This window comes from Cervus canadensis, chromosome 7 (genome assembly GCF_019320065.1).
Source record: "Cervus canadensis isolate Bull #8, Minnesota chromosome 7, ASM1932006v1, whole genome shotgun sequence".
Lineage (NCBI taxonomy): Eukaryota > Metazoa > Chordata > Mammalia > Artiodactyla > Cervidae > Cervus > Cervus canadensis.
The window spans coordinates 89,930,833-89,945,221 of record NC_057392.1 but is presented as its reverse complement, the minus strand read 5'-3'; the positions used below and the strand labels follow the sequence as shown (position 1 = coordinate 89,945,221).

The following is a 14,389-nucleotide window of genomic DNA, read 5'->3' as shown; positions in this document are numbered from 1 at the left end:
TGAGGGGATCAGGGCCATATCCTGTTTTATTTGTATATATCCCACAGTGCCAAACAGTGCTTTGCATTTAAAGGGGACAAAAATAAATATTTGTGGGTATATATTTTATTGTATATAGAAATCATGAATTATTTTCATTTATGAAAGTTGTACAAATAAGCCTGAGTGATATCTGCCAATATTTATAACCACAAGAAGGAACTTCCCACAGCGCTAGAAAAGGAGAGTCACACTTTTCTGATGACATCCACTCTCCCATGAATATGGCCAAACCCACTACAGAAAAGAATGCAGCAACAGAAGAGTGTCTACTAGAAAAAAAATCACTCTTATGTTTCCAATAAGGCACGAAAATACTTTCCAACACAGGAGAACGTTGTTCGTGTGACCCCAGAGCTGTAGGAAATAGCTATGCAAGTATTTGTAGCATTTACCTTTCAAATGTCCTGGAGAAGATCAGGCTGTAAAGAAACAAGATGACGCCATGGCATCCTTCTCCCTTGAACTGTTTGGAAAACAAAGGGAAAACACGTTTGCCTAAATGCAGTGCGTCTCTGTGTGCCTGTGGGCACAAATTCGAGGATTTACAGCCTGAGGGATTTTTCCTAGCTGACGCAAGGACAGTGGAAGCTCCCTCTGCTTCCCTAGGTCATCTCCACTCTGAAATGCATCCTCTTGCCTTGCTTCAGTGGCGCTGGCATTCTCTTAGTTTTCAACCCATCTTTCTTTCCTCCACTTGTATCACGTGACTCTCTTTGACTCATGGCTAAGACTGAGTGTATTTTCCCTCTCCATTTTTCCAGCATCCATCCTAGCCAAGCCCTTCAGAGTTGCTCTGGATGGCCTTTATCTAGCCTCCCTCAGTCACTGCATTCCTCCTCATTACCCTGTTAAACTCAGGGAGAGCAGAGAAGTTTGCTAGAAATAGTTTTGGAGTTACAGAAACCCGAGTTCAAAACCAGTTCTATTATACTAACTCCAGCTCGTTTCTTTGCATTTCAGTCTCATCTGTAATTGCAGATATAAATACCTTTTCCCTAGGATTGTTGCAAAAGTTGAAGGAAATAATGTACAGTGCCTACCTTGGTTTTGGTTTGTTTGTTTGTTTTTTGTCATTGTTTAGTCACTCAGTCACGTCCTACTCTTTGTGACCCCATGGACTGTGGCACGCCAGGATTCCCTGTCCTTCACCGTCTCCCAGAGCTTGCTCAAACTCGTGTCCACTGAGTCGGTGATGCCATCCAACCATCTCATCCTCTGTCGTCCCCTTCTCCTGCCTTCAGTCTTGCCCAGCATTAGAGTCTTTTCCAATGAATCAGCTCTTCGCATCAGGTGGCCAACCTTTGGAGCTTCAACTTCAGCATCAGTCCTTCCAATGAATATTCAGGACTGATTTCCTTTAGGATTGACTGGTTGGGTCTCCTTGCAGTCGAAGGGACTCTCAAGAGTCTTCTCCAACACCACAGTTCAAAAGTATCGATTCTTTGGTGCTCAGCTTTGTTTATAGTCCCAACTGTCACAGCCATACATGACTACTGGAATAACTGTAGCTTGGACTAGATGGACTCTTTCTGCTTTTTAAAAGCAGAGACGGAATGTCTCTGCTTTTTAATATGCTGTCTAGGTTGATTATAGCTTTTCTTCCAAGGAGCAAGTGTCTTTTGATTTCATGGCTGCAGTCAGCATCTGCAGTGATTTTGGAGACCAAGAAAATAAAGTCTCTCACTGTTTCCATTGTTTCCCCATCTATTTGCCATGAAGTGATAAGACTGGATGCCATGATATTTGTTTTTTGAATGTTGAGTTTAAAGCCAGTTTTTTCACTCTCCTCTTTCACCTTCATCAAGAGGCTCTTTAGTTCTTTGTTGCTTTCTGCCATAAGGGTAGTGTCACCTGCATATCTGAGGTTATTGATATTTCTCCTGATAATCCTGATTCCAGCTTGTGCTTCATCCAGCCTGGCATTTCACATGATATACTCTGTGTATAAGTTAAATTAGCAGGGTGACAATATACAGCCCTGACGTACTCCTTTCTCAATTTTGAACTAGTCCACTGTTCCATGTCCAGTTCTAACTGTAGCTTCTTGACCAGCATACAGATTTCTCAGGAGGCAGGTAAGGTGGTCTGGTATTCCTATCTCCCTAAGAATTTTCCACAGCTTGTGGCAATCCACCCAGTCAAAGGCTTTAGCATAGCCAATGAAGCAGAAGTAGATGTTTTTCTACAGTTCTCATGGTTTTTCTATGATCCAACAGATGTTGACAATTTGATCTCTGGTTCCTCTGCCTTTTCTAAATCCAGCTTGAACATCTGGAAGTTCTCAGTTCATGTGTGGTTGAAGGCTATCTTGGAGGATGTTGAGCACTACCTTGCTAATGTGTGAGATGAGTGCAACTGTGTGGCAGTTTGAACATTCTTTGGCACTGTCCTTCTTTGGGATTGGAATGAAAACTGACCTTTCCCAGCCCTTTGGTCACTGCTGAGTTTTCCAAATTTGCTGGCATATTGAGTGTAGCACTTTAACAGCATCTTCTTTTAGGATTTGAAATAGCCCAGCTGGAATTCAATCACCTCCACTAGCTTTGTTTGTAGTGATGCTTCCTAAGGCCCAGTTGACTTTGCACTCTAGGATATCTGACTCTAGGTGAGTGATCACACCACTGTGATTATCTGCGTCATTAAGATCTTTTTTGTATAGTTCTTCTGTGTATTCTTGCCACCTCTTCTTAATATCTTCTGCTTCTGTTAGGTCCATACCGTTTCTGTCCTTTATTGAGCCCATCCTTGCATGAAATATTCCCTTGGTATCTCTAATTCTCTTGAAGAGATCTCTATTCTTTCCCATTCTGTTGTTTCCCTCTATTTTTTTGCATTGCTCACCTTGGTTCTTAGAACATGCTGTTAATAGGACCACAGAAAAATTACTATCTGCCCCTCTCTAAGGGACTCGTCTCTGTCTCTTTTCTTGGCCAGGGTACTTTTCTGCTCTGAACTTTTCGAAGGTGCCCTGTGAGCTCCAAGATATGATCCGCCCACATTCAGGGCTTCCCGCTGGCTGGCCTTCTCTTGGCTTTGTGTCAGTACTCTACCTGCTGAGGAGAAGATGCTCCTTGGCTGGCTTTCAAAGTGCCCAGAGTTAAAGCCTTTTCTTTAAAGGCATAGTGTCGGAAAGGTTTCCACGAAAGTGCATATACTTTCCCTTTTGTGAGTTAATCTGTGCTTCACTTTCTGTGTGCTAACAAGGGCTGGAATCTCATGCAGGAGAACAAATTTCAGTGGCTGTGCTGCAGGGCATGGGAGAAAACGGGAGAGGTGGAACCTGAGGCACAGGAAAGCACGCTTGGGTCAGTTTCCTGCTGCTGTCTTAACAGATGACCGGCTTAAAATAATGGGAATCCATCATCTTGGAGTTCTGGAGGCTAGCTGTCCAGCCCTGGTATCTCCGGACTCGACCCTAACTGCTGGTCAGCCCACGTTCCTTCTGGAGTCTTTATGGGAAATGGTGTCTCCTAGCGTTTTCCAGCTTCTAGTAGCAGTCTTAATCCCTTGGCTTGTGACCCCACATTGCATAGCTTCTTCTCATCTGCTTCTCTCATTATATCCTTTTTTTCTGACTCTCCTCCCATCCTCTTTCTGTTTTAAAACCATTGTGATTAATCAGATCCACCAGAGAAATTCAGAATAATCTTCCCATCTGAGAAACTTAAAACTTAATCTCATCTGCAGTTCCTTTTGACCAGTTAGGTAGCATCATTCAGTCTATCACGACTTGTTTAATGGGAGTCATTGCTCCCTATATCAGCTAATGGAGGGCGTGCTAGATAGAATATAGGTCTAGTGCAGCCAGATTTTCTGATTTGGCCAGAAGGATCTAAACCTTTAGGTTTTGAAATGGAATTTTCTGATTCTTTTTGAAGTTCACTGACTCAAATTTTTAAAAATACAACACCAGGTGAACTGACACTGCCCATCTTATGTGGTAGATGTATGAGTTTCCTAGAACTGCCCTACAAGTGGCCAGAAATTCGAAAGGCTTGAAACAACAGAAGTTTATTCTTTCACAGTTCCGGAAGCTGGAAGTCTGAAATCAAGGTGTCAGAGGAGGGCCATGCTCTCTCTGAAGGCCCCAGAGAAGGAACCTTCCTGGTTATCTTCCTAGCTTCTTGTGGCTGCTGGCAGTCCTTGGCATCCTTGGTTTGGGAGATATATCACTCCAGTCTCCATTATTGCATGGTGTTTTCCCTGCATGTGTCAGGGTTTATGACCAAATTTCTCTTTTCTTACAAAGATAGAAGTCACTGGATTGAGGCCCACCGTCATCCAGCATGACCTGATGTTAACTTGGTGACATCTGCAAAGACCCTCTATCCAAGTAGGAACACATTCACAGCTGCTGGGGCACACACACTTTTTGGTGGTGGTGGGGGTGGGGGGAGGTGATGCAACCCATAACAACAGTAGGCCTGCTCCCACGTGTAGCCCTTAATTCTCCAGCTTGTGATCCCTGCCTCAAGATAGGCACAGAGATGCTTTTTTTTTTTTAATGTTTTTTAAAGTTAATTTGGAGAAGGAAATGGCAACCCATTCCAGTATTCTTGCCTGGAAAATCCCATGGACTGAGGATCCTGGTAGGCTACAGTCCATGGGGTCGCAAAGAGTCGGACACGACTGAGCGACTTCACTTCACTTCACTTCAAAGTTAATTTTTGTTGGTGTGTAGTTGCTTTACAAGGTTGCACTAAGTTTTTAGCGTGCAGCAAGAGGAATCGGCCGTACATATACGTATATGCCCTCCCTTTTCGGTTTCCTCCCTGTTCAGCTCGCCAAAGAGCGCTGAGCAGAGTTCCCTGGGCCCCACAGCGCATCCTTATTGGTCGTCTATTCTGTCCAACATGGCAGTGTGTATATATGTCCTCCCAATCTCCCACTCCTCGCCCCCCTCCAGAGCTGTTGTTCTTTGGTAGTAATGACATTGGGTGGAGGTCTGGATGGAGGCTGATCACACAGGCAGCCCCTGGTCTGGGAGTGCCCTTGAGAGCGGGGTGTCTATGCAGCAAGATCCCCCCTGATCCAGGAAATGGCACTGGCCCTTCCCCAGCGTGGCTACGGTCAAGGTCAGCTTGAGTCTGATTGGCACAGGTAACTCTTGTGCCGAACCCACCCACGCCGTGAGGTCTGATTCCACTTCTGTTTATTACTTATTCCAGCTCAACCCTTAGCCTTTGAGGGGAAAGCCTCTATATAGCTCTAGCTCTGATTTTCCAATTGTCAGCTCTGGCCACACTTAAGAAACCCTTGCAGATGTGAAAGACCTTCTTATTGAATCAGACTCTCTCAGGGCTGATTTGGAAGGTAGAGAGGGAAGGGTTTGCCTCTGTTGGCCAGGAGAGTAATTTCTTACATGGTTCCTCTCTGCGTAGCCCCCTTAAACATCTCCCTCTGCAATAGAGAGTCCCCAAGCAGGCTTCTAGCCTAACATTTCATGTCAGATAATTTAAAATCTATCACTTAGCTTTGATTGCTTTCATATTGCTGTTGGAACAAAGTACCATAAATTTGTAGCTTCAACAGTACAGATTTATTTTATTATCTTATAGTTCTGGAGGTCAGAAGTCTGAAATGGGACTTACTGGTCTAAAATTGAGATAGCAGCAGCTCTAGTAGAAACTAACACGACATTGTAAAGAAACTATGTGTGTGCGTGTGTGTACTCAGTCGTGTCTGACTCTTTGTGACCCCTCCAGGCTACATGTCCATGGGATTTCCCAGGGAAGAATACTGGAGTGGATTGCCCTTACCTCCTCCAGTGAGTCTTCTGGCTCAAGGATAGCACCCACATCTCCTGCATTGGCAGGAAGGTTCTTTACTACTGCACCACCTGGGAAGCCCAAAACAACTATACCCAAGTGAAGAAAAAAAAATTGTCATCAGCCCTGTATTCCTTCTGGAGCCTCTAGAGGAGAATCTGTTTCCTTGCCTTTCTTGCAGCAGCCTGTCCGCATTCCTTGGTTCATGGCCTCCAGTTTCAACGCAGCAAGTTTCATATCACACTACGCTTCTCCTCTCTTCTGCCTTCCTCATCCACATATAAGGGCCCTTGTAATTACACTGGACCCACCCATGTAATCCAGGATAATCTCCCTATTTTAAAGTTAGCCGATTAGCAACCTTAACTCCCCTTTACCCTGTAATGAAGCAGTCATGGGTTCCAGGTGGTAGAGTATAGACATCTTTCAGGAGATGATTCTTCTGCCTACCACATAGCCCCTAGAGCTGATGGAGGAGGTAGGTCTGGGGTAACTAGTTTATCCTAAACTAGTTTATTAAACTAAATAAACTAGTTTATTTATTGCTAGTGTGTGTTTGAGAACTCACGCTCATGTTTTCCATCCCTGTGACCTTTGAAAGGCATGGAGCTCTGAGCTTCATGAGTCACATTTCCCCTTTCCATACAAGCCACATACACATGGATTTATAGTTACCCTGCTACATTGTAAGGTTCCGATTCTTTGGAAAACCAACTTTCCTTTCTTTCTCTGCAGAGGAATCTTACAAAAGCACCTTCCATTTCACCCATCACTGTCTCCTGCTTTGTGTCCTGCCTACCCAGGGGATGGGGAAGATTCATCGCAGGGGAGGGCATTGTGTAGAAGGGGCTGTTAGAAGAGGTGGGGGGGAGCACCTTTTTCAGACAGAAAGTCATTTTTTTTGAGCCAATGTGAATGGTCATTTTGGCAATTTAGACTACCATTTTTATGTTTTATCCCTCAGAGGAGGCAAGACTGCTGTAAAATTTTCTCTTCCCATAAAAGCCATCTTGCTGTATATGCCCTCTATAGTATTATTCTCTGGGTTTGATTAGTCAAGGAGAAAGGGGCATTTGTGAGCAGGCCTGTGTGTGATCTGGCCTCTCTAGATTGTGGGGAGGGAGAGACGGGCTTCTCTTTCTCTCATTCCGCCCTCTCTTAGTCCTCAAAATGACCTGGTTTTCTTAACAAGCATCATTAGAAATATACTTTATAAAAGGAAGAAAATTCCTGTAAGATCAGTTCAACATAAAGGAATTACCTCGATGCTTAAACACTTACACATTGTAAATGATCATAGATGAATTTCTCAGTGGCTTCTTTGTCTGAAAGTTCAAACAGCTGGAGCTATAAGTCAGAAATAGAAGATAAAAATGAAAAGGAAGATGAAAGTCACATCTAGAAGATGTCAACGCACTGTTATTACCTCAAGGGAGTTCTTTGTTTCATTGCAAATCACAGTTCTAAGAACTGACGTGTTATCTCACCCAAGGTCATGTAAAGCATACATGGTAAAATTGGGTGGCCACCGGCCACATGTTTGCATTCCTCTGTTTTAAACTAATATGGTATCTTGAGCTGGAAAACCATAAGCACATCTTTTTTTTTCCCTAATAGGTAGAAGAATTTAGCCAAGTTTAAAAGATTAGTTATGAAAGCATAGTTTATGATCATTTCAGGCATGAGATTTTCTTTTTAAAAATGTTTTTGTTGTAGTTAATATATGGTATTATATAAATTACAAGTGTACTATCTAGTGATTCACAATTTTTAATGGTAATATTTCATTTATAGTTATTATAAAATATTGGCTATATTCCCCATGTTGTATGGGGAATACAACATAGCTTATTTTATACATAATAGTCTTCACCTCTTAACTCCCAAACCCTACGTTGCCCCCCGTCCTTCCCTTTCCACTGATAACCACTGCTTTGTTCTCTGTGTTCTGTGAATCTGCTGCTTTTCTGTTAGGTAGGGAAGGTACTTTTTTTTTTTTTGATGTGGACTGTTTTAAAGTCTTTATTGAATTTGTTGTAATACTGTTTATGTTTTGGTTCTTTGGCCACGAGGCATGTGGGAATCTTAGCTCCTACACCTCCTGCATTGGAAGGGGACGTCTTAACCACTGGACCACTCGGGAAGGCCCTGGAATATTCTTGATCATGGTAAATTTTGGAAGGAGAAACTCACAGCAGGCATCTCTGTCTTGGCTGCTTGGGCTCTGCATGGCCTTGATCCTTGCCTCTTTGGCCACATCAGATGCTTACGTTGTAGAGGTCCGCCCCAGAGCAGCCGTGGGCTTCCAACTCCATTGCTATGGGGAGTCTGGTCCTCACCCAGGCTCTGTCACCCTTATCTGGCAGGACGGGCAGGAGGGCACTCACCCGTTCAGAGAAACCGTCCCCAGAGTAGCCAGGCGTCGGGACGATGTAAGTGTCCTCGGTGACGAGGCAGAGGGTGGCCTTCTGCGCTGCTCCCGCGGCCCACAGGATGCCCGCGAGCGCCGCCGCCAGCGTGCGGCCCTGGTCGTGCTTGCTCATCCTGCACAAGCTTCAGCGCAGAAGGAGGGGAGGAGCACACGGCAAAGGCATCAGCTCGCTGAGGGCCCGGGCCTCCGCTTTCAGGAGCCCTTCTGAGTACAGGACGGCTCTGTTTGGTTCCTCGTCAGCCTGCACTCTGAGAATGTCGTGGGGTGGGGGAGCCTCGTCCTCTCTGCCCCCATGGAACGGGCGTCCTCATCCCAGCACACTATTCCTTTTGGTTCTCCACCCTGTGCTTTACGGTCCCCACTGAACCCCCACACTGTCCTCTCTCCTGAACTCTAGTCAGGCTCCATCCAAACTCTCTAACCCCGTAGCACAGGCCCTTCCCAAGCACAACCCCGAACAGTCCTCCCAGGTTTATCTCGCAGACTTCCACTTTGCAGACCCTCTGCCCCAGATGGACTGGTCCCCTGGATGTTGTTTCCACGTTCCACCTCTCTGCTTTTTCTCATGCACTTGTCTGCCTTTAATATGCATGCCCTGTCTGTGCTTTCTGCCTGATCACATCCTACGTGTCACTTGAGGCCGCCTCTGTGGGGTCGCACAGAGTCGGACGCGACTGAAGCGACTTAGCAGCAGCAGCAGGTTGCCCTTGGTGACTTGTAATTTACTCTCATCTGGCACTCACTGGGTCCAGCATTGTCCTAAGCACCTAACACATATCGCCTCATTTAATCCTTTCAACAAGCTGTGAGGTGGACACTATTATTTCTCCTGTTTTAGAGGTGAGGAGAGGAAGACGGGGAGCTTGAGCAGTCTGCCCCTCGTCTTCTGCCTTTATAGCCACAGAGCAGTGACTTGAATGCAGGCGGTGTGCCTCCTGACTTAACCATCAGATTATCCTTAACCGTGAGCCCTGTCAAGTAATCCCAGCGGGTCCGACTTCCCTGGAAGTGAGAGCCGTGCTTTGCATCAGAGGCCTGTGCTATGCTCATTTTCTAAGTATTTAGCATTGACGGCTGTGGTCCTAGTGAAGAAACACATGCTAGAGGTTAGAGTGAACTCAGCCATGATTTATAAAACCCCCCTAGCTCTCCGATGATACAGAAATGAGTAACAAGAGCCTCATCCTCCAAAACCCCAGTGCAAGGTAGAATGAGAATAAAACAAAGTGCTGGGAAACTGCAGAGGACGGAGAGAGAACTGGTGCCTGGGAACATTCAAGAAGGCTTCATGGGGATGGTGGATAATAGCAGTTATTCATTACCATTGACTTAATACCAGGTACTGTGCTAAATGCTTTCTATTTGTGCAGCAAATGTATGTGTTTCACCTAGACTGCTTGGTGGATACATCCTGCCATTGCTTTGGGTACTCCTGCTAGTGGCTCGTAGTTCTAAACTTTCTGAAGACCTGGAGCCATCTTCTCTGGAAGTGACTAGGAGTTGCGCCGCCTTCCCCTAGGAGGGTACGCAGTAGATGCCCAAGCGGGGGTGAGAGGTGATAAGGCCCCGCCCCCTTATCTGAAGATGGAGCAGTGCCCCCCCCCGCCCCCCACCGCCAAGAGCGCCGATGGCTCAGGGGAGCCCCGCCATCGCCGGCGACCACCTGCTTCCTCCACTTCTTTCCCGAGCCGGTTTTACTCTGCTCTCTTACGGGTTTCTTCTGAGGACATTCATTCCCTTAATAAAGCACCTGCATAAAGAATTCCCACCTTTGGCTCTGCTTCTGAGGAACCTGGCAATTCATGTTCTTAGGATAGACGAGATATTCAGTTCCTGTTTTTGGTGATAACTTATCCTGCTCGAGGGTAGGTAGGTGCGTTTTAATTATTTCTGTTTCTCCTAATAGCAATCGTATAGCCTTGCACAGGATAGAGGCTTGTTAACATCTAAGAACAAAATCATTTGAACTGAATTTTTAACAAAAACAGGCAGCCACCAGACACTGTGCATTGTCAGCCTGATTAAGTGGGAGGGTGAATTCTCCATTTATGAGGCTTTTCATCGCCCCTTTGGTCCTCTCTCTGGAATTGTTAGGTTGGGGCTTCCCATCAAGTGTTGTCAGTTGAGCCCACCTGGAGACCTGGCACTTCATTTTACCTGTCAGGGTGGTCTGCGGTGGAGCATAAAAACTGTCAGCATTATTCCCGCAACTGAACATTGAGGGGGACTCTGGGAGAGCACTCCCCAGTTGTGAAATCCAGCCCCTCTGGGAGAACCAGGGCCATTTCTGTCTTTTTTTACTTTTTAAGATTTTTTTTTTGAATATGGACTGTTTTTAAAAAGTCTTTATTGAATTTGTTACAATATTGCCCCTGTTTTATGTTCTGGTTTTCTGACTGTGAGGCATGTGGGATCTTGGCTGTCTCTCCAGGGATCAAACCCGATCCCCCGCATTGGAAGGCAAAGTTGTAACCACTGCACTGCCAGGCAAGTCCCCACTTTTTGCCTTCTGAGTCAAGTCTCCTTCCAGAGGCAACCCAGGGGATTTTCCCTGGTGATTATTTAGTCCGTAAAGTTTTTCATAAAATGGTTAATTCTTTTCGAGTCCTTCTCATAGGCCTCTTACCTGAGGAAGTGACAGTCTTTTCCCTTCCTTGTAAACAGCAGGTATTTAATGATGGATCCTTGTACAGCCATCTGAATGCTTCGGACACCTCCCTGAAATGGGAGTGAATGCATAGTGAGGAGCAGGGCTTTACAATGGTGCTGGAACCCTCAGGGCCCACTTTATAAAAATGAACTCTTGGAAATGGATGTCATCATTTATTCTCCTTGGCAGCCTTTTCCCTCTGGTGCCCAGCATCCCTAGGCTTAGCAAAGCGCCGCTGCACTCTACAACGCCACACCTCTCCGTGGACTGTGGCCGGATGCCGTGGCCAGACTAGAATCTGCAATGACTTGCTTCTCTGTGGAGCGTTGTAGACCAGCACCCGGGCTGTCTGTCTTCCTCTGTCCTACCTTCACTGTGCTCCTCTCACATTCAACTTTGAGATTTGCAGGAAGGAAGGAACTAGTCAGCTAGCTCTTGAAATTCTGTGTGGCTAGTGATCAATGATATGAATTATCGAGGTTTTAAAACAAGTCAGAAATTCCTAGATCTGTCTCTACCTCTAAATTCTTAGCGATGCTTAGGACTTTGAAAGAAGAGCTAGGAAAACCAGAATTTGGAAGAGGGCAGGGAGGAGTTTGAGACTTTATTACATTCTTGATAGTGTGTTAGAATTTTCAACACACTAAGTCTGTTATCATTTAAGGTTACATTTTAAATTATAAACATGTTTCTACCTTTGATTATAATGAAAACATGCATTTATATGGAGGAGGTTGGAAGGAAACACGGGGAGCATAGGATTAAAAAAGAGATCACCTGTGCTTACCTTTCCCACTTGCAACGCAAAAGCCAGGTCAGAAAAAGGCTCATGAAACTGGAAATAGGCCTTTGTCCAGTCAGAGCTGAAGACCTGGGTGGTATTCCCAAAGAGGGTCTGGCGCAGTTTCTGAAAAAGGGGGAACAAATGGTTCAAAGGGTATTCTTCCTAGACACAGCCCTTAGCAAACAGCCCTAAGCCAGGTGGTGAAATCACAGAGGTGGGCCTGTCCCTTTCCTAGAATCAGGTCAGCATATTGCTCTGTTCCTCTGAGCGTGACTGTCCAGCCCTCTGCAAAAGGTTTGCATCAGGTTCACTTAGGACACTTTATCCTGAAGGCCCAGACGGGCAACTCTGCACCTGTTGTCCCCATCTGAGTTCTGTCCCTGTGTCTGTCTCACCTTCCATTGCCAGCATCTTCCCTGTCTGCTCTTACCATCCGTGATAAGGCTGCAGTTCTGTCCTCATGCCCTTTGTCCCTCCATCCATGACTCTGAAACCTCTACCTCTCCTGCCTTTGTGTCTTTCTCTCTTGCTCCGGAAAAAGGGAATGGGCAGGCCTCTATGATTGTAACCTGAGTGTGATAGTGGTGTAAATGGTATTCAACAAGCAGCCTCTGTTCTTGCCCTAGAATCTTTATGTTTTTTTTCTGGATACTCAGCAGCATGTTGAGATTAGAGGGGGTCTTTTAGAAAATCCCAGAAAGCTTGGTACAAGCCTTTGTAAACCAAACACACGACAAAAAGGGAATGCCTTTATAATCAGAGACACAAGAATCTTTTAGTATGTGTTAGGTCCTATGTGGGGTATAGATACATAAAGAGTCTAACCTGGCAACCGTGTGCAATAAAGAATGTGTGACATTCCACCAGGCAAAGTGCCAGGCGTGAAGAAAACTTCTGACTGAAGCAGTCAGTGGAAGCTTCGTGGAAGAGGTGGCGTTTGAACTAGGCTGGCAAATGGCATCTCGTATTTATTGAGTGTTTTCTGTGCACCAGGACTGGGCTAAGTGCTTTGAGTTCATTATGTTAATTCAACTCTTTGAGAAAGGTACCATTATTATCCTCCGTTTACGGGAAAGTATTTGCATTAGATCACCCAGCCAGAAGCAGCAGAGCTGGGATTCACACCAGTCTAGCAGCACTGATCCACCTCCCAGCTTAACACCTTTATGCGCCATCCCTATGACTGTTGTCATCTTTATGTGCTGGTCATTATTGACTTAATATTGCTCATTGGCTTGGGCCACTCTTTGGTAATTTAGAAAACATTTGAAGTGTTTATTTAAATATTTAAAAGGACCCTTTACACCATGTCCTTAATTGGGAATCAGAATCACTTGCCATAATAAAAAAATAGAGAAAAGCAAACACCATATGTTAATGCATATATGTATGAAACCTAGAAAAAGGGTGCTGCCGAACCTATTTGCAGGGCAGGAATAGAAGCGCAGACGTAGAGAATGGACCCGTGGACACAGTAGCGGAAGGAGAGGGAGGGACGAATTGAGAGAGTAGCATTGATATATGTATACCACCGTGGGTAAAATAGTTAACGGGAAGCTGCTATATAACGGGAAGCTGCTACGATGACCTAGAGAAGCGGGATGGGGGGAGGTTTGGAGGAAGGCTCAAGAAAGAGGGACAGATATATATACATACATATAGCTGATTCATGTTGTGGTACAGCAGAAACCAACACAACCGTATAGCAATTATAATCCAGTTAAAAATAAAAAACTGTACAGAATAGTGACCAAAAGTAAATGCATACATATGTAATAGAAATAAAATGATCTTGTTGAATCATGCTAGAAACCATTTTCTATGAAGTCTCTGACTGAACCCTGCACTCTTTTTAATTAAAAAGGGAGATGGTGGTGGTGGTTTAGTAGCTAAGTTGTGTCCGACTCTTGTGACCCCAAGGACTGTAGCCCACCAGGCTCCTCTGTCCGTGGGATTTCCCAGGCAAGAATACTGGAGTGGGTTGCCACTTCCTTCTCCAGGGGATCTTCCTGATCCAGGAACCAAACCCAGTCTCCTCCATTGCAGGTGGATTCTTTACCAACTGAGCTACAAAGGAAGATGTGAACATGTCCTGCCCCTTAACTGGTCTTCTCCCTGGCCTGCCAGAGTGGAGAGGGGACTGAATTTCCATGACGCAAGTCCATGTTAGTCCATGTCACTTACTGCCGCAGCCCCAAACACCACATACTCCAGCCCAGGGACACATCCCACTCTCTGCAACAACCACACAATGGCCTGTCACTTGTGAAGGAGGGGAGGCTGGCAGAGAGGAAGACCTACAAGTGCACACACCTGGTACCAGGGTATCTGGGGACAGTGAGCAGTTCAGTGAGGCTAGAACACTGTGTGTGTGTGTGTGTGTGTGTGTGTGTTCCAGGGTCATGGGGCAGAAAGTCAGTGGAAGCTCAGACTGGAAAGTACCTTGAGTCTGATTGTGGAGTGTTTTGAACAGCATGCTCAGGCATTTGGAGCTAGTTGAAGAGTGTGGACGAATGGAACCTGGAGCACAACTGACCCAGAGCCAGAGCACCTCTTCTCAGCAGTGCCCTGAGCAGACCCTGGTGGTTTCCAAGAAGGACACAGGCAGGAGAAGCATGCGTCTGGAACAGTCTTCTCAATGTCCGACCATGGGCTGCTTCCATGCGTCCATGAATGTTAAGTCGCTTCGTGTCCGACTCTTTGTGATCCCATGG

At 45.5% G+C, this 14,389-nt stretch overlaps 1 protein-coding gene across 1 annotated transcript in view; it reads right to left on the bottom strand.

The window, feature by feature from the left end:
- MINDY4B (MINDY family member 4B) overlaps positions 1 to 14,389 on the bottom strand; it is a 40,855-nt gene that overhangs the window by 15,920 nt on the left and 10,546 nt on the right. The window contains exons 4-8 of the mRNA XM_043473398.1: positions 11,679 to 11,798; positions 10,868 to 10,959; positions 8,198 to 8,363; positions 7,092 to 7,157; positions 435 to 505 (exon numbers count right to left, since the gene is read on the bottom strand). Coding sequence (XP_043329333.1) covers positions 435 to 505; positions 7,092 to 7,157; positions 8,198 to 8,363; positions 10,868 to 10,959; positions 11,679 to 11,798 — 515 coding nt within the window. The remainder of the gene's footprint in view (positions 1 to 434; positions 506 to 7,091; positions 7,158 to 8,197; positions 8,364 to 10,867; positions 10,960 to 11,678; positions 11,799 to 14,389) is intronic.